The sequence below is a fragment of the Limulus polyphemus genome, unplaced genomic scaffold (assembly GCF_000517525.1).
Source record: "Limulus polyphemus unplaced genomic scaffold, Limulus_polyphemus-2.1.2 Scaffold841, whole genome shotgun sequence".
NCBI classification, from domain to species: Eukaryota; Metazoa; Arthropoda; class Merostomata; order Xiphosura; family Limulidae; genus Limulus; species Limulus polyphemus.
The window spans coordinates 335,100-356,590 of NW_013666451.1; the positions used below are offsets into that span (position 1 = coordinate 335,100).

General features: G+C 35.0%; 1 protein-coding gene across 2 annotated transcripts in view; it reads right to left on the bottom strand.

The window, feature by feature from the left end:
• The window catches only part of LOC106460816 (5-oxoprolinase-like), a 356,751-nt gene that overhangs the window by 295,385 nt on the left and 39,875 nt on the right, over positions 1–21,491 (bottom strand). For both annotated transcript variants that reach the window (XM_022387614.1, XM_013920558.2), the window contains exons 3-4: positions 15,121–15,246; positions 12,227–12,333 (exon numbers count right to left, since the gene is read on the bottom strand). In XM_022387614.1, coding sequence (XP_022243322.1) covers positions 12,227–12,333; positions 15,121–15,246 — 233 coding nt within the window. The remainder of the gene's footprint in view (positions 1–12,226; positions 12,334–15,120; positions 15,247–21,491) is intronic.

Genomic DNA, 21,491 nt, shown 5'->3' on the forward strand with positions numbered 1-21,491 from the left:
ACTACAGAAATAAACTGTGGTAAAAGACATTTCCACTTTGTATGAAACATTAAAGAAAAAAATGCTTGAAGAGAGCACTAGAGCACTGCCTAATGAGAAGTGAAAGAAGTGGTAGAATCGAACAGAAGGAGTCATGTGTGTCAAGAGGGTGAGTCACAATCCTATTGGTGGAGGGTTGACATATGATGATTTACAAGTGAGACATAGTTCAACCAAAATGATCATGGAATAGGTAGGAAAGCAAGACTTGTGGTATGTGAAAAAAAATTTTACACATAGAGGACTCCACTGAATGAGAATAGCTATATATGTGAAAGAGGGAATTGTACCATATCGTAACTCTTACACTTTTCTTTTTTTGTTGCAGAGATCAGTTAACTTTACACTGATATAACCTTGGATTACTACAGATGACCTTAACAGAAAAAATTGTGGTGCCAGTGACACAGATGTTAATATTTTCTTAAATTAAAAATGTATTTCCAATAATACTTACCTCATCTCACAATTACAGTTATTACTTGGCCGCCCGGGTTTCTTCATATGCCCACCTCATTCAGATAATGTTATCATTTTTTCGAGACTGACTCAATCCCAGTCTTTAACATCGGCTCTAACTGAGGAGGAAGAGTGGAAGAGTGTCAGTGAAGGCAAGTATTATTGGAAATACAATTTCAAGTTAGGAAAGTGTTAGCTTCCAAAATATACTTATCTCCACTCACACTTACACCTAGAATTCCACATTGAAAAGGTGGTGGGGCTGTTGAGGACATTATCCATATAGAAAGCATCTGCATGAATCATGGGTGTGTCAACAGAAGATTGACACCCAAGTGTGAGAACTGCACTACATCCAGAACAGGTATACTCTTCACCCAAAAATTTATTCATCTCCTATGGGTGGAATTTTCCATGATTTGTCATCACTATTGGCCAAGCCCCAACAAGATAATCAAGGTTCCACTACTCGAGGTTAGAATAATAGGGCCATGATCCCTGTATCAAATGTCAGTGACTAAGGCAATTGGACCACAATAAATACTTATGTTTTTTTTGTAATTAATGACAAAGCTACACAAGCTCTGCCCATCATGGGTATTCAAACCCAGTTTCTACAGTTGTAAGCCTGCAGACATATCACTGTGCCACTGGAGGGCATATACTTATGAGTAGATCCCAATGCATAGCCATAGATTGATGTGTTCTGAGCCACAGGAATCAGGACGACAAGGTAAGCAACACTGAAGTGGCCAAACCTTCTCCTCAACTTGAAGAAGTCAGAAAGGCAACACTCCAGGCTCAGAATGACAGGATCATGTATGCCTTACTCAACTTACGGAAACAGAACTCATCCAGTCTGAAAGGTAACTTCGAGTTGCCCACAGAATTATGGGGAAGATATGGAACAAATTGTGCTCAACCAAGGAACCAGAATGGGACCTTCTTCCATGAACAATGTACTGAACTAATATTCATCAAAAAGAAAGGCCATTCTCAACCCAACCGGATAGCTGAGCATCAAATCTCAATCAATAATACAAGTAGACTCCAGCGTAGTCTGGTGCCTCTCCAACAGATATCTTGAAAAAAAGGACCCGACAACTTCACCCTAACACTAGAAAAAAATAACCTCTGAAAAAATAAAGCACAACTGCCTGGCATCACTTGCCAGAGAGTGGGATCCTGTGAAAACAAGGTAAGGGACCCTGAAAGATATCAATGAAAGTACTCACCCTCTGGTATAATCTAGCAGAAGTTGTTAAGACAGCTACATGGGGTAGGTGAAAAACCCCAGAAGAAGATACTGCCAGATTATGCAAGTAATGTTAGATAGTATTATTAAGGGAGGTCCACATACCAGTCTGCACAATGTCCTCCAGTGAGCAATTCAATCAAGCCACTACAAACATAACAATGTGACAAATCTGATTAGATGTGACTTGAAGAAGATTCCTTGTCTTCAAAGAGAGCCCACAATAAAAAGTCATTGTCTAGCATCTCTAAAGGTAGCATGGGCATGAAAAACCTTCAAGACCCTCATTGAACGTGACAAGAAACAAAATCTGATCCGTCACAGAAGTGAGAATTAGTGAAGCAATGAATCAGTGTCTTGGGTAAGAAGAACTGGTCTCAGAACATAGGTAGAATGATAAGGTAGTCTGTGGACAAACAGCACAAACCACCCTCACCAGCATTGTTTGTAGGCTAGTAGCAACAGAAAAAAGGTGATACATGGCATATGAGAATCAGTAAGAAACAGGTGTTGAGAAAGGGCATGTAACTTTAGTATACCAGTTAGTTAGGTAACTGGAATGGTTGTTTGAGACAAAGGACCGCAAGCAACTTGAGGAATCCAGACTAATGACATATTGAACTGGAGCAAGAACAGATGTATCAGCTCTCAAAATGAAGCCTGCCTTGATTGTTCCTGAAAGTAGAATCAGGGTATGATGTTATGACAATTGACGAGATGGTGTAAGAAGTAACCAATCATCTATTGAATGGTGTGTGCACAGTGCTATGGAATAGAGGTGACAAGAAAAAACTCGTAAGATTCAGCAAAACCCATATGGAGCCAATGTGAGTCTGAAGGTAAAAAACCTGGAACAGCAGTACCTGACCCTTGTTCACAACAAATGCCAATAGTGGTGGGCCTGCAAATGTCATAACTGATTCATGATCTTTATCTCATTGAGTTATTTTCCCCATCTTATTTAGCTGTACTCTAAACAATAAATCATCCAAGAGAAACCAGGAGCCCTTTCATTATATGAGGAGGATCAGTGGTACTTTGCACTAGTATAAACCTCGATTTTTTAAAGGTCCTGGATGGAGACACTGTTGCCATGGCAATGTGATGCATGAACAAGCTAAATGTAAGAATTCCAGCCACATGAAAGAAGCTGATACCCATACTGACACTAGATCCCAAGTTATCCCAAGTTATGATTGTAGGTTGCCCTTAATCCAGTTGGGAGGAAGTAGTGAGATGAATCATAGTACATCTCCATAATTTAATAGTTCAGTGAAGGAAGATTTATATTGCTTCTTTAAGCAGTTTCACCAGGTGGCTGCTGAAATTCCTAGACCAGAGAAAAAAATAGATGGTCTGTTAATAGACAATACTGAGTACCTGGAACCTTATCAACTCTGCAGCTGGAAAGCCATATTTACAAAACTACATTTGCAATTTCACCCGACAGAAAACCAAGCCATTTACTAGGTGGAATTCAAGGCTCATAAATGTGGTACCACAAAAGCTTAGTTGTATATGCCAATGAGCTGTAAAGCTTACCCTATCACGCTGGCAGAAGTCTGAAAGGATATCTTGGTTAATAAATTTGTGGAAAGACACACTAATGAGCCTATGAAACATGACATCATGACTAACTGTAGGCATTTCCATAGTGAAGTAATATAAAACTGTAACTTCAATACAGCTGCTAGAACTTCCAATCAAAAGAGGTGAATAGCATGTGCGACAGATCAACTCCAGTGGTTGTGGATATTGTTAAAGATGTAAATAGTATAAGGAGGCCATATCATCCAGGAAGGTGATGGATCAACTCCTGTGACAGTGTAAATAGTATCAGGAGCACCATCCACCTGCAAGAGGACAGATCAACTTCTGTGGAGGCCATGTCTCATCTACATTAGTAAAACACCACCACCCTACTCTCAACTGAATGGGTATATCCAACTTGTTAGTGGAACTCAATCAGGAGGATGCCTCCATAGTCAACCCCCCAACAGCTTGAAATTGGAAAGTGGCAAGGACTCACATACTCCACTCGAAGAAAGGAGTGAGAAGGCACTGGAGAGTCCGATGGAATGTCACCACCGGAGATAGAGCAATGGGTGACCATGATACCCTATTTTGAAAAATAAAAAACATACTGAATTATTCACTAAGGCATGGCAGGGATGGGCAGCTATCCCCTTCTGCTTTACCCATGCCATCCATGAGTGGTACAGTCTGGAACAGACATATTTATGGAGCAACTATTGCAAGGTATATAACCTTCAAGCAGTCTTGTGGAACACACTATCTCTATGATGAATGTGCAGAGCAATGGACAAGAGAGTGTGAGTCAACATGGCTTACAGTGCAGATTTTTAGGTGAAAGAATACCTGGTCAGGCACCACTTGCCACAGAGCAGGATTCGTGTGAAAAAGAGGGAATAAAGAAAAGCCTCTGAAAAAGAGAAAAATAAATAAAAATTACTGTTTAAAGTCACCCCAAAGTCTGGAGCACGGCCACATGTGGAATACGAATGTACTGGGGATGGTCCACCTCCCAGCTTGGGCGATAACAAACTTGATGGATGGACACATGGAATAAGGTACAGGAGAAGTAAAGGAAAGAGGAGTAAGCCAAACAGAAGGTGCACCCAATTTGTAAGGGTAGAAGGGGAAAGATCACAAACGGAGGAGGACTGCCATGGAATGAAAAGATGGGAAGCAAGGGAAATTGGGAGATAACAAACTTGATGGTAGTACACATGGAATAAGGTACAGAAGAAGGAAGGGAAAGAGAAGTAGGCCAAACAGAAGGTGCACCCAATTTGTAAGGGTAGAAGGGGAAGATCACGAAGGGAGGAGGATTGCCAGGGAATGAAAAGACAGTTGCATGCACCCTACAGGGTAGCTGTACATGCAATATAACACTGTAGGGCCCTGACAGGACCCAGCAGTCTCTTGGGGTCCGGACATGGGTAAAGATGGAGATAGAAGGTAGGGAAATAGGAGAAAAAGAGAAACAACCCTCTCAAGCCACAGCGGTCTTGGGGAGAAAGGAATGATCAGAATAAGGGAAAAGATAGGTAGGATGATACAGTGTATGTGAAACATCAACAGCAAATAAATCAAGAGAAGGAAATAGGTCTTAAGGGACAAATGAAACAATGAACACAAGGAAATGGGTTCAAATGGAGGGAGGGTCAGGGCATAGAGGACCCAATCTGGAAGTGGAGGATACTTGGGAGGCCTCTGAATCCAAAAGGAATGCATGGGCATAGTGAGAAAAGAGGAGGTAAAAACCCTACATTTTCTGGAGAAACAGATGGTATGGAAAAGGGCTGCCTTATATCCTGAAATCGAAAAAAAATGAAGACCCACGGTTGAAGAGCCTGTGAGCAATTCCGCCACCAAAGGCTTGGCAGCAGGAAACCCCTTGCCAGCAGACCAACAGCTGAAGACCTCCCATCTGTGCTGCTAATCTTCCATGGAAGATGGACAATGCATGAATCCGGATCTCCTCGTCACGGACCAGACAAAAGCCAGGTGTGAAGATGCCAGATGGGGAGATTGGGATGAAGAGGTTGATGCACAAGGGAGGGAAACAGTGGAAGAGGGACAGATGGTGAGAGGAGTAGACATTGGAGCCTCAGAAACCAGGTTTGTGCTGGCCAATGGGGTGCAATCAGGAGGGCCTGACAAGAAATTAAGTGTACCAGAAAAATCACTCAATGAAGTAAACAGATTGGAGGGCACACATAAGGGTATTTGTGAGACCAATTCTGACTGAAGGCATCAACAGCCAGAGCCTGTGGATGTGAGACAGGAAACCAAAAGAGGGGCAAGTTTGTATTCAGGACTGTGGCAAATGCATCCAACTGGGGAGAATCCTATAGGAGGCAAAGGTCTCTGAAAAGGATCGGTTCTAATGACCATTCCTTGGGATAGATTCGGTCCGGACGTGAATGATGATCTGCTACCAGATTGAAAGCACCCAGAACATGACATGCGAGAAGACGAATGTGATGTGCCTGGGCCAAGTATAGAAGATCTAAGGTCTGAAAACAAAGATCTCTAGACCGGAAGCCCCCTTGGTGGTTGATATCAGACACCACCATAGAGTTGTCAGAATGAACCATCACCATATGGTGATGGACAAGAGAAAGGAAGTGAGATAACACCCAATGAACTGCTAGAAGTTCGAGAACATTAATATGCAGGACGAGTTCGTCTGCAGACTAATAGCCCAAAGCTTCGTGGTGATCAACCCAAGCCCCCCATCCCTGAAGGGAAGCATCTGTGAACAGATGGACATCCATATGCAGGAGGCAAAGTGAAACACCTGCTGATGTATGGGCTCCATCAAGCCACCACAGCAGATCGATTCTCAGGGATGGAGGAAAGGAAATGTAGGCAGGAAGAGGATCCCATGCAATATTCCATCGTTTGTGAAGTGCCCACTGCAGGGATCTCATATGGGCATGACCAAGGGGACAAATGCATTCATGGAAAATCATATCCTCAAAAGTGATAGAATGTTTCGAGCAGTAAGTGATGGAGCTGAGAGGGCATGATGAACTAAAAGTTCCATAGAACTGAGGCATAAAGGAAAAGGGAGAGCTTGAGTGATGTCGATATTGAAGAAGACCCCCAAATGCAGTAAGTACTGGGTGGGCCAAAAGACAGACTTCTCCAATCTTATCAATTAGCCCATTTGAGCTACCACAGAAAGGAGTTTGTGAGTGTGGTTGGTTGACTCCTGCTTGGAATGAGCAAGAAGTCGTCCATGTAATGAAGAAACCACAACTCAAAAGAATGAATATGACAAACAAAGGTCCAACCAATGCATCAAAACACGTATGGAGCCAAGGCAAGTCTGAAGGGGAGAGCCTAAAATTGGCAAACCTCGTTGAGGTGAACAAACCGAAGATGAAGACGGGATTGAAGGGCTATTGGGATGTGGAGATAGGCATTGGAGACATCCATTTTTGTCATCCACAATCACAAGGAAAATGCCCATCTCAGCATGAGAAAGGACTCCATACTGAACTTGGGGAGTATGATGAAGCAGTTGAGATGTAACAAATCAATGACCAGTTGCCAATCCCCAGGTTTCTTGGGCACCACAAAAAGACAGAAGCAAAATCCCTTCAAGGGATGGCGAACTGGTTCGATAGCCTGCTGAAAAAGCAAATCCTGAACTGTCTCTGACAAACACTGGCGAGTCATGGGATCTAGAGGAGTTGGAAAAAATTGAGATGAGGAGAAAAGGAGGCAGGGAAAGAAACGTGAGAAAGAGTCCTTATGAAAGAACCTTTGTCAGCCATTGATCCTCAACAATGGGGTCCAGAGAGGAAGAAAATTCAACAAATGAGCTCCCACAAGCCACAACCCACCGGGTAGTCACTGGTACTGTTGACAATGGACGACATGTCTGCAATGACCTCGACGAAAAGAAGTGCCCAGATTTTAAGAAATGGGTAAAGGATGGGAGGACAAACAATGGGAAATGAGAAAAGGTGGCATGGAAGGCTCTGGTCGAGATAAACAGGCCATTAAAGTTGAAAGGGTGGACTGTTGTTGGGCAGATGTTACCTGTGGCTTGATATGGTCAGGGATGGTGTCAATGACATATTGTCAAAGAAACAGAGCAAGATGTAAATCCCTGAGATAAGTGGAGGTTAAATTATCATGAGCCAGAATGGAGTCCCTACTGATAAGGCCCCAACAACAAAAAACCATGTAAGTAACAACAGAGCCAAAGAAGAAATACAAGCCAAAGTGGAAGAGAAAAGGTGAAGGGTATTGGCAGAAATTCCCTCGGGATTTCTGTGAAGAGCCTCCAAGAGAAGATGTATAGAAGAAAGATACCACAGATGGGTAGTAAGAGACTGACAAAGGCGAGAATATTGGGCATATGTGAGCCTAACATTAGATTCAGGAGCCACCCCATAAAGAGGAAATAAGGAACCCAACAACTGGTGATCCAAAAACAGTTATTCTGCCCGATAGTAAGCAAGGGCATACTGATCAGAGATTTTAGGGGAGTGCAAAATACTGATTCCTTCACCTAACTGGGAGAGAAAGTGATCCACGTGGACCAGAATATCAAGAGAGGGAGGAAATACCAAAAATGGTTGAGAAAAATGCTCATGCAACAAAGAAGGATGAGAGGAATAATAAATATGTGAAAGAGAAAAAACATCATAAACCTGAGGTACCAAATCCGTGAAAGCAGAGGAAGGCGTAAGTGAATTTTCAGGCTGGAACTGGGAAGGAATGGCAAGCTCAGGAGGAGGAAAAAGATGATCTAAATCGTCATCATGCTGAACAATCTCAGCAGAATCTGAAGAAGCTCGAGTATGTCTGGGGACAAAGGGTGACCCAAGTAGCATTCAATCTCCCAACAGACAAAATCAGAAAGATCCACAGTTGGGTCGCCCGCACCTGAGACCTGAGATAGAAGATTGGTTGTTGGTGTGACCCCAGAAGTGGTAACGTTAACTTCGGAATTCATAACTCATGAAAACTGCACAAAATTGTCTATTGCAGAAAGCTATGATAATAAACTGGGAGAAATGTGATAATGTATGACCAAAAATAAAAATAGAACCACATCAAATGAAATCAAAAATGTGTCACAAGGGAAGCGCAAAGTAAAAAAAGAAAATGCCTGTACTCAAAAGCTGCCAAATGAGAAGTGAAGGTTCAGTAGATTAATGTAGAGGGAGTCACATGTGTCACGTGAGCATACTATGTTACTATTGGTTAATAGATGATGCAAGATGATTTGCATGAGAGACACGTTGGAATGTACTAATTCCAGCAAGAGGGGAGTGCAAGGCTTGTGGCATGCATAAAGAAAATGTTTGTATATACAAAGCAGCACTGAACGAGAATAGCTAATCTTGGAGGAGGTAAGTACTGTATCGGAAGCTCTTATTCTGCAATTGTGTGTAGTTTCGATATATCATACAAAAATAAAAACTTATGAATATTTTTTAAGAGCCTCAAATCAGGTTTCAATAATTATACAAATTGTATCAATGATAACATTAAAGTAATGGATCTTAAATGCTTCTTTAGAATCTTTAGTACATTCGTCCTCACTTTCACAATTAAACACTTTTTTTCTTTATTTGCTGTCACTCTTTTTTAATTCTTTTTCAATATTTAAAATTTCAGCCAAATCATTGCCATTGAAATTGCCAACTCAAAGCCTGTTGATCTATATTCACCAATCAAATTTAAACACTATTCTATGTGCTTTACAGTGCTGTCCAAATGCATTTTATTACTCTGCCATAATTTACTAATAGTATTTACATGTATTAAACAGACATACCGCATAATAAGAGGCAATAAAAATCATATGACAATCTCATTAACCTTATCACAATGGTCTCATGTATTTTACATGACCTTATACATACTACATCTCTAAAAATACTTAATACATCTTCAGGAAATTTGACAAGCTTTCGGTAAACATGAAGTCTTTTGTATACAAAAAATCTGAATTTTTAAATAAGTATTTTAACTAAAACTTTGTCCGTAATTATATGGTTTCAGAGTGATGAATGCTAAAATTTGTGGTAAAATTAAAAATAACTTTCTTCATCTGAAAATTTTCAAATTCCATTTGCATAATCTCTAAAACCTCCAATATAAAGTTCAGATATTTTTTTTCAGTAAAGCTTTATATTTTATCTGTTATTTTCTCTACTTTAATTCTATATAGAGCTGATCTATCTGACTGCCCTCATAACCACCATAAAACTTTAAAGGTTGAAAAATGTAGCATAAGATGAGTAGTCCTGTTCTATCCTGCTTAGTATCGACAATGAAGTTTCAAAGTACTTCCCCAGAGATGTTTTTTTTTGTTTTTCTTCAGAAAAACTTTATATTTTATCTGTTATTTTCAATACTATTACTCTATACCAGGTCAGTTGATTTGACCAACTCATAACCACCATAAAAAATGAGGAAATAATTCTACGTTATGCTTGTTTTTTCTTTCTGGAATAATTAGAAATTATAACAGAAAACCACAATTGTTCATCCTCAATAGTTTAAAGCTTGTAATGGTATACATCTATTTATACTTAATTTTATTGATTCATTACCTTTTGAGCCATGTCTATCAAGTAATCCTGCCTCACATATACCTCATGTTACCCTATCAAATTATGTAACACACAAGTTACTAGTCAGCATATCTTGTTAAAAATTTTATCATTATGATTTTTCTTTATCTTACCTAATCAAACTTAGTAAGTTTCTAATTTTTAGTGTTTAGTTACTTTTATAATAATAACTAAAGAATATACATGAAAAGCAAGAAATATAGTACATAACTGGGTCTTTTTGTTTTTTGCTGTAGACTGACAATGAAACTTAAACCTACTTTTTAATACTAAAGGTGTTACCACAATAAATAATTTTGTATTTAATAAAATACTGTACCTAAGGACACAGACAAAAACAGATAATGTCCTACAACTATCAATTTTTCTGTCATTCTAATTATGAGATAAGAAATGTTAAAATTCAGCTAAGCTCGTCGATGTGCTTCTTATGGTAATAAAATATGGACTGAAAACAAAATAGGCAATTCTCTGTACTGAAAACAATGTAATAACATATGTCCTTTTGATAGGTTAAAACTTTGGATTTCCATAAGTTATAAATAATATACTATAAAATGTCAGAGAAAACTATTGGCAATATGTGAAATAGGGGTTGTGACAGGTGGGCATGACAAAGTTTCTAGTTTATGGCTCTCTAAATAAATAAGATTGAAAGCTATAAAAACTATGCTTTGCCTGAGTAATATCTATCTTATAATATGTAATTTATGTTAAATTTCGTACTTTTCAGAGAAGTGGTAAATAAATTAGATAAGAGGAAAGACCGAGAGAGAAAATATCACAGTTCTCATACCAGTGGAGATTGAGGATTTTTTATTATTTGCTTATAAATTTTAGAACTTAAAACTTAAATAATATTATAATTTGATTTATTAGCTATGTTTTGATGCCAAATTTATTTGTATATACTGATAATAGCATAGTTTAATTAAATATTGAATGTAATTCTTGACATGTGCACTTTGAAAAGCCCTTGGTGAAAGGGTTAAGTAACTATGTGATACAAGACACTCTAATACAGATAATTACACCAATAGTCTGACATGAGTATGATACTTCACATAGTGAATGAAGCAAAGTTGTACGATGGTGCTCTTTACAGTTTATTTAAAATTTAAGTTGTATGCCAACAATCAACAATAGGTTTTTAAGTGGAAAAGAGAGGAACAGTATCATATAATCAAAGTATAACAGTGAAGCATGCTGAAGGATCAATACAAGTGTAGGCTGGGTCTCAGCCAATGATGATGGGGATCTACACTCTGATTTTGACATACACAAGCTAATTCTTATTCATCATATCATTCCCTTAGTAACAAGAACAGTTGGTTAGGGATTCCTCTTCCAGCAAAACATAAATAAATGTGGTGAAATGATACCTGGTAGTAAAAAGAGGCTGACAGAACACTCACAACCATGGCTTGGCCTGCACAAAATGAATATTATTAAGGCTATATGGGTTTTTATGGAAAGCAAAAAGATTAAATGACAACCAAACAATTTGGCTGAAATATGAAAAATAACACCAACGTATAAAAATATTTTTCATAATCTGTGATTGTAAAATTTATGGTAGAATATGAATGAAATATATTGTTTCATTTAAAGCAACTACAAAATAATAATGCATGTTCAAATTATTTTTCTCTCATATTTTCTCTGATGAAAGCTTGCAAATCCTATACATGTATCACCTGTGCATTCCACAATTATCTGCCATATTTTATATCACAAATTTTGTTGACAGATATAGCTGTCTTAATGTCATTGTTATTAGAAAATATTTTAAACATAAGCAGTGCTTTTCTTTCATTACTATGCTATATAATATAGCCAAAATGTTATTTTTTAGTTTTAAATGTGAGTATCAAAACATACTAGTAACAATTTGCATTGCATTTATATCTGTGGAGTTAGGAAGACAGGTAAAATAACTACACAATATAAGGGGATTCATGTTTATAAAGCTAATTTAGGCTTGATTGTTATTGCAAATATGAAGCCACAGTTTTGTTTTCTTAATACCCAAGAGGATTTTCAGTCCAACATCAAGATGAGTTTAGAAACTGTTGAATAACTATAACACTACAAAACATCATCATGTAATATATTTACACTACAAGTTCCCTCACACTATATCTTACACTTAATCCTATGAAACATATTATATTCCTTTTATGTAGTATAATTTTATGCAGTTAATCATTTCAAGACCATGTTCATTTAAACCCATAAATAATAGCATGTAACATTGCAAAAATCAATATTCCCCACAACATTTATTTTAAAATGCTTAAAAATATTCATAAATAAATTATAAACCAAATCTGATACCTACATATAAGAGTGAGCCAAAACAATGGCTAAGCTGCTAATACCCTTGCTCAATGTGTTCTCCAAGTCTATTCTTAATTTTTCTAAATTTACGGGAGTCCAAATTTCTAGCTGGAAAAATGTATATAATTCATTTAAAATTAATGGCAAAAAATATTATATGTATATATATCTATAGACTCAACTGAGTGTATAAGTGTAACTACCTGTAAAATATATAGATTATCTTACTGGTGATATATTTATACAATGATAAACTATATTAAGTCCATTTAGCAACAAATTAATACATGCTTTTATTTTACACAATGTTCTATTCAAAACTGACAAACCTTCCTTTTCCATGTTTATAGTAATTTCAAAGCTTAATATGATATTATATCATGTACTACAATACTTTCTTTAAAAGACTCCTCAAAAAACAATAAGTACACAACAAAAGAGCACCCATAATGTTAAAAATATTGACACAAACATTTCAAATTCTTTCCATGTAAAACAGAAATAATTAATTTAGCAATAACTCTGTTTTTCAAGTAGCTTCCTAAGGCAGCTTTTAATTAGTTAAACACATAATTGATATAACAATGAATCAACAAATTTCAGAAACACTACAGAATGAAAGTATTAAAATAAAGTCACTGGAATCAAAACAATAAACACTGGAATGTCAGGGTTTTGTATATGGGCTGGTATTCTTTTACAGTAGGTGTCTGTGACTTGATGGCGATAAAATAAAACAATAAATGTACAGCATGCAGTCTACTTGTTTTAAAATAATATATTCAAAACAAGACAAATGTATGTACAAAAATTCTTTACACTATGGAATATCACAGTTTTATCTAAAACTCTAAATAATTCTCTTTTATTGTAAAACTTCCACACGGGCTGATTCAATTACTTTACAATCCAATTGAAAAGACCAATTATTTTTCTCTACTCTTTTTTTTACTATTCAAGTTGCAATAAATTCACTTACATTACCCTGTGGGTTACCAGGTTGTATCCAGAAGTATAAATGTCTCTTTTTCATCAAAGTCCACACAGGTGGGTTCAATTACTTTAGAACACCCTTTGACAAGATAAATTATTCTTCTCTATCTCTGTTGTTACAATACAAACTGTGAAACTCACTATAAAATATTGCCCGTTACAGCTAAACTAATAATCATGCAGTCTAACGTCACTTTAACTAACTTAACATTTTCTGACTTAACATCACTTAACTTCTTTTGTTGATTACCACAGCTGTATCCAGAGCTTTAAATAATTGTCTCTTTTTTTTTCATCTCCACATAGGTTGGTTCAGCTACTTTAGAACACCCTTTGACAAGATAAATTATTCTTTTCTATCTCTGTTGTTACAATACAAACTGTGAAACTCACTTTAGAAACCACCCATTAAGGTTAATCACTCACACGCCAGCTAATTTCACGTTTCCGTTCACTAACTAACTTTTTTTCCATCTTAACTTGCTGTATCTGCACATATTTATAACACATAACAGAAATATCTAGAACTCTCTAGCCCTCTAGTAGCAACAATATTACACATAATAGAAAAACTTGGAAATAAGATTATGTCAACAATATAACCAAAGCCTAGTACAACAATCAAACTGCATACACAACGTATGACTCATACAAAGTTACATGACAAACTTTTAAAATAATTAACTTTTAACACTCTTGTTATGAAAACTAAATGATTATCAAATATTAAATAAATAAATAAACTAAATAATAATTATTAAGCTAAACAGTCTTGTATATCCAACATGAAATATTTATAAAATAATTAAAGAAACATAATGAAGCACAGAAATTGCTGGATATTAGTATTTGATGTACACAAAAGTGAAAATAAATATGAACAAAATTGATTCATAACAACAGCACAAACTAGCATATTAAATTTTAGAAGGAAACAAATGAGCAAAACAGCACCTTTTGTTGTTGTTTACATAAGAAATGAGAGTGTAATATAATCTAACCTACTAATATAAATAATAAGATGATTTTCCAGTAACATAAATAAGTCATGAGATGGAAATTTAAGACCAAAATAAAAAGGGGGAATGAAAGTATTCTGAAATTTCAAAAGGTAAAAGGAAAGAAAATAAGTAAAATTTATTTAAAAACTCATAGACTTCAAACTGTGAAACAATTCTGATGAAGAGGTGAAAACTTTATGGTGTCATATATTCTCTACTGAAAAAAGCATAATATTTTAAGTACAACACACACACACACACACACATATATATATATATAAATATATATATATTGTTGTAAGCAATGTTTTCAACTATTTTAATTTGTTTGTTAACTAAATGGAGCTGTGAGTTTTAATGATGCCATTACTGTAAAAGAGGTTTGAATGTAATTTGTAATTGTTACGTGGACTGGATGTTGAATTATTCTTACCTAATAATTTGAAAGAACATGCTAAGGAAAGAACAATAATACAACAGTGGTGTCAGAAGTGGGAGATTATTTTGTTGAAAATGAAATACAACTTTTGAACTTCAACTCTCTTTAAAGAAGACCAAGATAGGAAACTAAAAGAAGACCATAGCCACAAGGACACAAATTGAGATAAGAAATCTACTACACAATACTATAAGAAAGCCAGCAGACATTATGGCACTATAGTTATTCTTAGCAAAAAAAAACATTACATCACTAAAGCTAACTGCCAACTCAATAGATCAACCTTTTATGAGCTCAACCACGACCTTACAGCTCAGTTTCCTAAAATCCTCAAAAATACCCACAGACAAAAACTGCAGTTTTTAAGCAGTAATTTACTACAGAAAGAAATACTTGTAAATTTGAAATTATGCACTTATGTTAATATTTGAAAATGATTTATTCAATAATATGTATTCTTACCTTTTCATTAGTAGTACCAACACAGATAGGATTTTTTTTATTTAGCTGACATTGCTGTTGATGTATCAGAACTCTTTCTTCCACTTCAATGACATCTTCATACAACATCTCTGGGCATTTGATTTTCTGAAGTTATTATATAAAAACAACTTAATGTCAATGAAATATTATTCACATTCACAAAATTTATGTAAATACATTCTATTGCACTTGTACAATAAACAAGGTAAATATGTGGAAAGGTATCAAATGATGCAACATATACATTATAAAGTCACCGAAGTCATTTCAAGTAGAATGTATACAGTGTTGGAAATAATTATGGAAATGCATGAGTGATACACATAAAAAAATTACAAGGAGTGAGTAACTGTTTTCTGGAATTTATTGTTGGGTTGTTATGTAATGTAATGATTTAAACAATTAAAAGCTGTCCAGGAAGCTAAATGAACTGCCATCTCACTGCTAAGGTCACAGAGAATTTTTATTTTACTTGACAAGGGCTTCAAATGTTCATGTGAATCTATGACAAATTTCTTTATTGGTAGCAACTGCCTGTAGAAGCAACAGTTCATGTGAATATTTGTTAACATTAATGATTGTTTTATAATGTTTGCTGATTGCTTTGGAAAGGTTTTTTAAAAGATGTGTTGTAGCACGTTTCAAAACATATTAAATTTTGGAATTTTCTCACCATAAACATGGATAAGGATGGCTTGTCAGTTATCAATAAGACATTGTATATAATCAAAACATATATCAGTTACTGAATAGCTACATGTACAGTTATTACAATAATGTGTATTATAAACTAAATATAGCTTATCAGTGTATAAATATAATTAATAGACAAATAATACATTTGAGCTCAGTTGGGTCTATAGTTATTACAATAATGTGTATTATAAACTAAATATAGCTTATCAGTGTATAAATATAATTAATAGACAAATAATACATTTGAGCTCAGTTGGGTCTATAGTTATTAGAATAAAGTGTATTATACACTAAATATAGCTTATCAGTGTATAAATATAATTAATAGAAAAATAATACATTTGAGCTCAGTTGGGTCTATAGTTATTAGAATAAAGTGTATTATACACTAAATATAGCTTATCAGTGTATAAATATAATTAATAGAAAAATAATACATTTGAGCTCAGTTGGGTCTATAGTTATTAGAATAATGTGTATTATAAACATAACACAGCAGTATCTAACCTATAAAAAAAAGCCAGTGTGTATCATGTCATGTCACACTTGATTTCTCGAAATATGAGTCATAAAAGCCAAAATTCATTTATCCAGATAGAATAGTTCAATTACAGTCTGCCCATTAAGATTTTAGTGATGGGGTGCAAGGGTGCAATGAAACCTAAGAAGTGTTGTGAGTGTTGGTATAATAAGCTTAAAGATGTAGTGTGGGATCACCTAACCTAGAGCCAAGTGCATAAAATTTATAATTAAAGTAAAAATATTGAATCAATTTTAAATATAAATCGTTTCTGAATGAAGCTAATTTATATATCATATTAGTTGTTAATCTAACTAATTTTTACCACTAATTATTCTATGGATATGCCTTATTCCCTTTGTCACTCTGTCGAGAATGCTTTCACACTTCTTTCTTGGTAATGCTCAACAATATATATTGTCGCTTAGCAACAAAACTATTATGGGATGTTATAGTGTGTTTTAACTATTATGGGATGTTACACTGTCAAGAAACTTTCCATGCTCCTTTTTTGGTAAGGCTCAAGAATATATTTCCATCAATTAGAAACAAAACTATTATGGGAGGTTACACAGTAGTTTTAACTATTATGGGGTGTCTCAACTGCATTTTTCTGCCTCTTTGTTGGTCATGCTTGATTTCACAAAATTTATTTATTTAAGTTCACTATAAAATGTGAGGTTGAGGTATACTATGGGGTGAGGGTGGTAGTACTTGTCCCATCATTGTTGATGGGCTATATGCTAGTATAAAGATAATTATCAATGATATAATATATTCAATGTGAATTTTCATACTTAAAAATTTAGACTCTTTTACAGAAAAATTACGAGTAGACTCGACAATACATTAAGAAAAGGTATTAGCAGCTTTGCTTTGCCATTGTTTTGGCTCATCATACATGTAAGTAGCAGTATTCATTTATGATTAATTTATGAATTTTTTAAACATTTTATAGTAAGCATCATGGGCTGACAATATCTTTAACAGTGAGAATGCCCAATTAATGAATTCTAATCGTTAAGCAAGAAAAATATACTTAATTGACTATACTCATTATCAGGTGTGTTTTTTTCACTCTAAGTAGTTAGCTTGCTATGATCTGATGTTATTATTAAATATTAATATGGTCCTCTCTTGTTGACATTGCAGTTCCACTCCAGGATTAAAAAGATTAGTTTCTGTTGACATAGCTTTTCTGTCTTATTAATAAGTGAAAACATAAAGTTAATGGCAACTTGGGTGACATGCTTTTAAACAAGGCCCACTCAATTTATTCAGGTACCATGACAACTGTGAAAATTGAGTTAGCTTACCCTACTGCCTTGTATCAGTTTGTTTTGTTTTTGAATTTCGCACAAAGCTACACGAGGGCTATCTTTTACCAACAAATAGTGGGATTAACCATCACTTATAATGCCTGCATGGCTGAAAAGGCGAGCATGTTTGGAGGGACAGGGATTTGAACTCGTGACCCACAGATTGCGAGTCGAGCACCCTAACCACCTGGCCATGCCTTGTATCAGATTGGTAATGATAACCCAAGGTCTGACAGAGGTAATATTACTGGTTCTCATAGTGTTCTAATAACTGTTCTCATCCTCATGATTTAAATGATTTAGTAGTTAAAAAATGTCACAGCAAACCTTTTTGTTTGTAAATATAATTAGTGAATGTATTTTTACAAACTATGTTGTCAAAAGTTAAGCACTGCAAAATGTGGTGGTGTAATAAAGCTATTAAATTTTCATCAACCCAAACAGCTCGTTGAGGAGGATCGATTTCACAATGGATAATAGCAGAGAAATCCAACGATGGGTCTCCCCCACCTGCAGCCTGTGAAAATAGTGCTAGAAGTATAACACCCAAAGTGGGAACAGGAACCTCAGAAGTCACTGTAGAAATATGCAAGTCAAACAAAAGTGTTTGATGTAAAATTTCCAAGAGTGAGAAAAAAATAGAGACTGGGAAATTATGTTAAAGTAAAAGATTTCTTCAATGTAAAGAACAAAATAATAATGAATAAATCCCACTTCGGCAATTAAACAATTAAAATCAAGATTCACACGAAGAGCACAAATAGAAAAAACATCTGTACACAAATACTGCCAAACGACAAGTGATTGGAATCAGTCAATTATAATGGAGGGGGGATAGAAGGCTTGTGACATGCATAATTTGTTTGCATATAGAGGGCAGCACTGAACGAGAATAACTATTTATGTGAGAAGAGGTAATGTACTGTATCAGAAATCCCCTTTTTCAGTCATACTACTGAGTGGGGTTCTATCCATATTTAACGTATAATTCAATAAAAGATCATATGCCAAAGTACTAATCATCTAAGTCATTCTGTAATACTTCAACAGCTCAATACAGTTAGAAATACCCTAATTTAATGGCATCAACAAACTTTGCCAACTTACTAATTACACCCCCTATAAATATTATTAATGTAAATTAAGAAAAAAAGCAGAGGTCCAAGCACTGACCCCTAAGGTACTGTATTAGTAGCAAGGGTATTGTTTGGCTGGATTCCATCAATAATAATAACCTTTTTCTTTCTCTCAATCAACTAACTTACAATCCAACTAATTAATATTTCCCCTACTCCTACTGATGTGATCTTCTTAACCATTATTTTACATGGCACTTTATCAGAAGCTTTTGAAAATCTAAGTACACCAAGTCCACATCCTTTCCATAAGTATAGTTTGTGCTTTTAATTGGTTGGAAACTGTAGAAGCTTATTTTTGAAGTTAAAAATTCTGAAATGGAAAAATCAGAGCTAAGACATGTCATATGACATAAAAAATAAGATTAAACATTTTTTGAAGTTTCTTTTGAATTTATGAACTTGAAACTCAAATAATATAACACTTGAATTCTAAACTATTTTTTCATACAAATTTTATTGACAATAAAGTTTTCAATTAAATTTTGAATGCAACACTGTATATCATCATGACATGTTCACAAGGGCCACTCCAGTATGCAAACATTTAAAACAATGACAATTCCGGGTAAAAGATTCAAACATGAGTCAATGACTGCTTGCAATCAAATGGTCAATCTGTCATTTGTAAAATAAAATGTTACAAAAATATACAAATAACACTCAAATAAGATGCACAAGGTGCTAGAATTTTGCATCCATTTTAAACATAGCAGTACCTTGTTTTTATGCTACTAAACATTTATCAATAGATAATTGTGATATATTGTTCAAATATACTGTCTTGCTCTTCACAATTCAACCAAGTTGTTTGGTTACCATTTTATCATTTCAGTTTCTATATAAGCCCATACAGCCTTATTATTATTATTCATATTAGAACTATTTTTGTGACAAGCCATAGTTGTGTGTGTTCCATCAGCCTCTTTTCCTTCCATATATAGTCTCATCACATTTGCTGCATGTTTGGGATCACTGTTTTACTAGAACTTCTTAGGGGAATAACATGATGAATAAGCATCTGCTTGTACACAGCAATCAAGATGCCAAATGTTGTGTATATCTCCAACACCACTGGTTCAGATGCTACCACACTTTTTCTGGTGCTCAAGCATGTTTCACTGTTGATATTACACATTAACAGTGGAACTGTTATCCTCTCTGTAATTAAACAAACTATCACTGATTATTGCCAAACAATTTGAATTTGAATTCACATGTAAGTAGCACCCTCAATGAGCTTTGCTCATCCACTGTTTGAAATATTAGGCATATTAAATAAAGTATTTTGATTTTGTTATTTCTTGTAGCAGTGGTATTGCAGCAGCAACACATTTATTGAGGTCCCTTCATGCTTATAGATATCTTCACACATGTAAGATAACATTTACAAATGTACTTACATCTAGGTCATTGACAAAATCTCTATTGGATTGTTACTTGTCATGTAAAGAACATACTCTGAGTTACTTAACATCACTTTTGAAGATTTTGGACTTTCGACTACGACAGTTTCTATTATCAACAGTGTTAGTTTTAGGAACCCTCATTTGAATTTCCATACACATCCTACTGATACATGATATTCAACTTTATCTTTCACATGGAATAGACTTCATCAGTCAAAACATTCATTTCTATTTGTTTGTTCTGTAGCATTTCTGTCTTGGTAGCCATGAAGAGATTCACAACACTACTGCTGAAATTAGTTTGACTACCTGTCATGGCGCTGTTTGCTTAGTTGGAACAGTCAACTAGAATATAAACTCTCAACTTGTGACTGTACTCAGTGCATTTCACTTTAATACAATAAAGAGGGAGCAATTCCATAATATTTGCATTTGATAATTTTATTGACTGTTTCCATAAGTATTTCCAAAACTGTATATTAAAAATTTTTAAATGTACTAGTTTGACAGTCACATATGAAATACAAGTCAAATTATTCAAAAAACAGATAAGATGTGTAAAGTACTTATTGATATTATTAAGCATAAATAGAGCACAATCTCAAAGCATCACCCTGCATACAACATGGTTGATAACCAAGATAAAAAATGCTTTGATTAAAAACATGGGTTAACACTATGCTGGTATCTTGAATCCAGCTTTTTACAAGTAATAAAAAACATTTTGTAAATGTAAAGTGATGTGGGTATGGCACTGCCAGAAAGAATGCAAACAAAAATATACGGATGATACAGCTTTACAAAGATCATCCCTACATGACTTTCAATATTAAAATTTAATGTTACACTGTAAAATGTATGAGTACAAAATGGTTACAAAATCAGTCCATTTGACCAATCTTGTAGGGAGAGTCTGTAATAATCAGACATGTTTTGACTGAATTTGGTTTCCCTTGTATGGAAGTCCTATGCTCTTATTTACACTACATTGATGTCTACCCTGACATGACCATGATATTATGATAAACAAACTGCATACCAACAATCAAGAATATATAATTTTCAACTGCAGTAATATTAAAGTCAAGTATGTATTCTGCAGCATAAAATTAAATTTTAATATTGAAAGTCATGTAGGGATGATCCAAGCATATCTATATCATCCCTATATTCTTGTTTGCATTATTTTTGGCACTGCCATCCCTACATCATTTTACATTTACAAAATGTTTTTTATTACATTTTTTGTGACATTTTTCCCATGACTGAA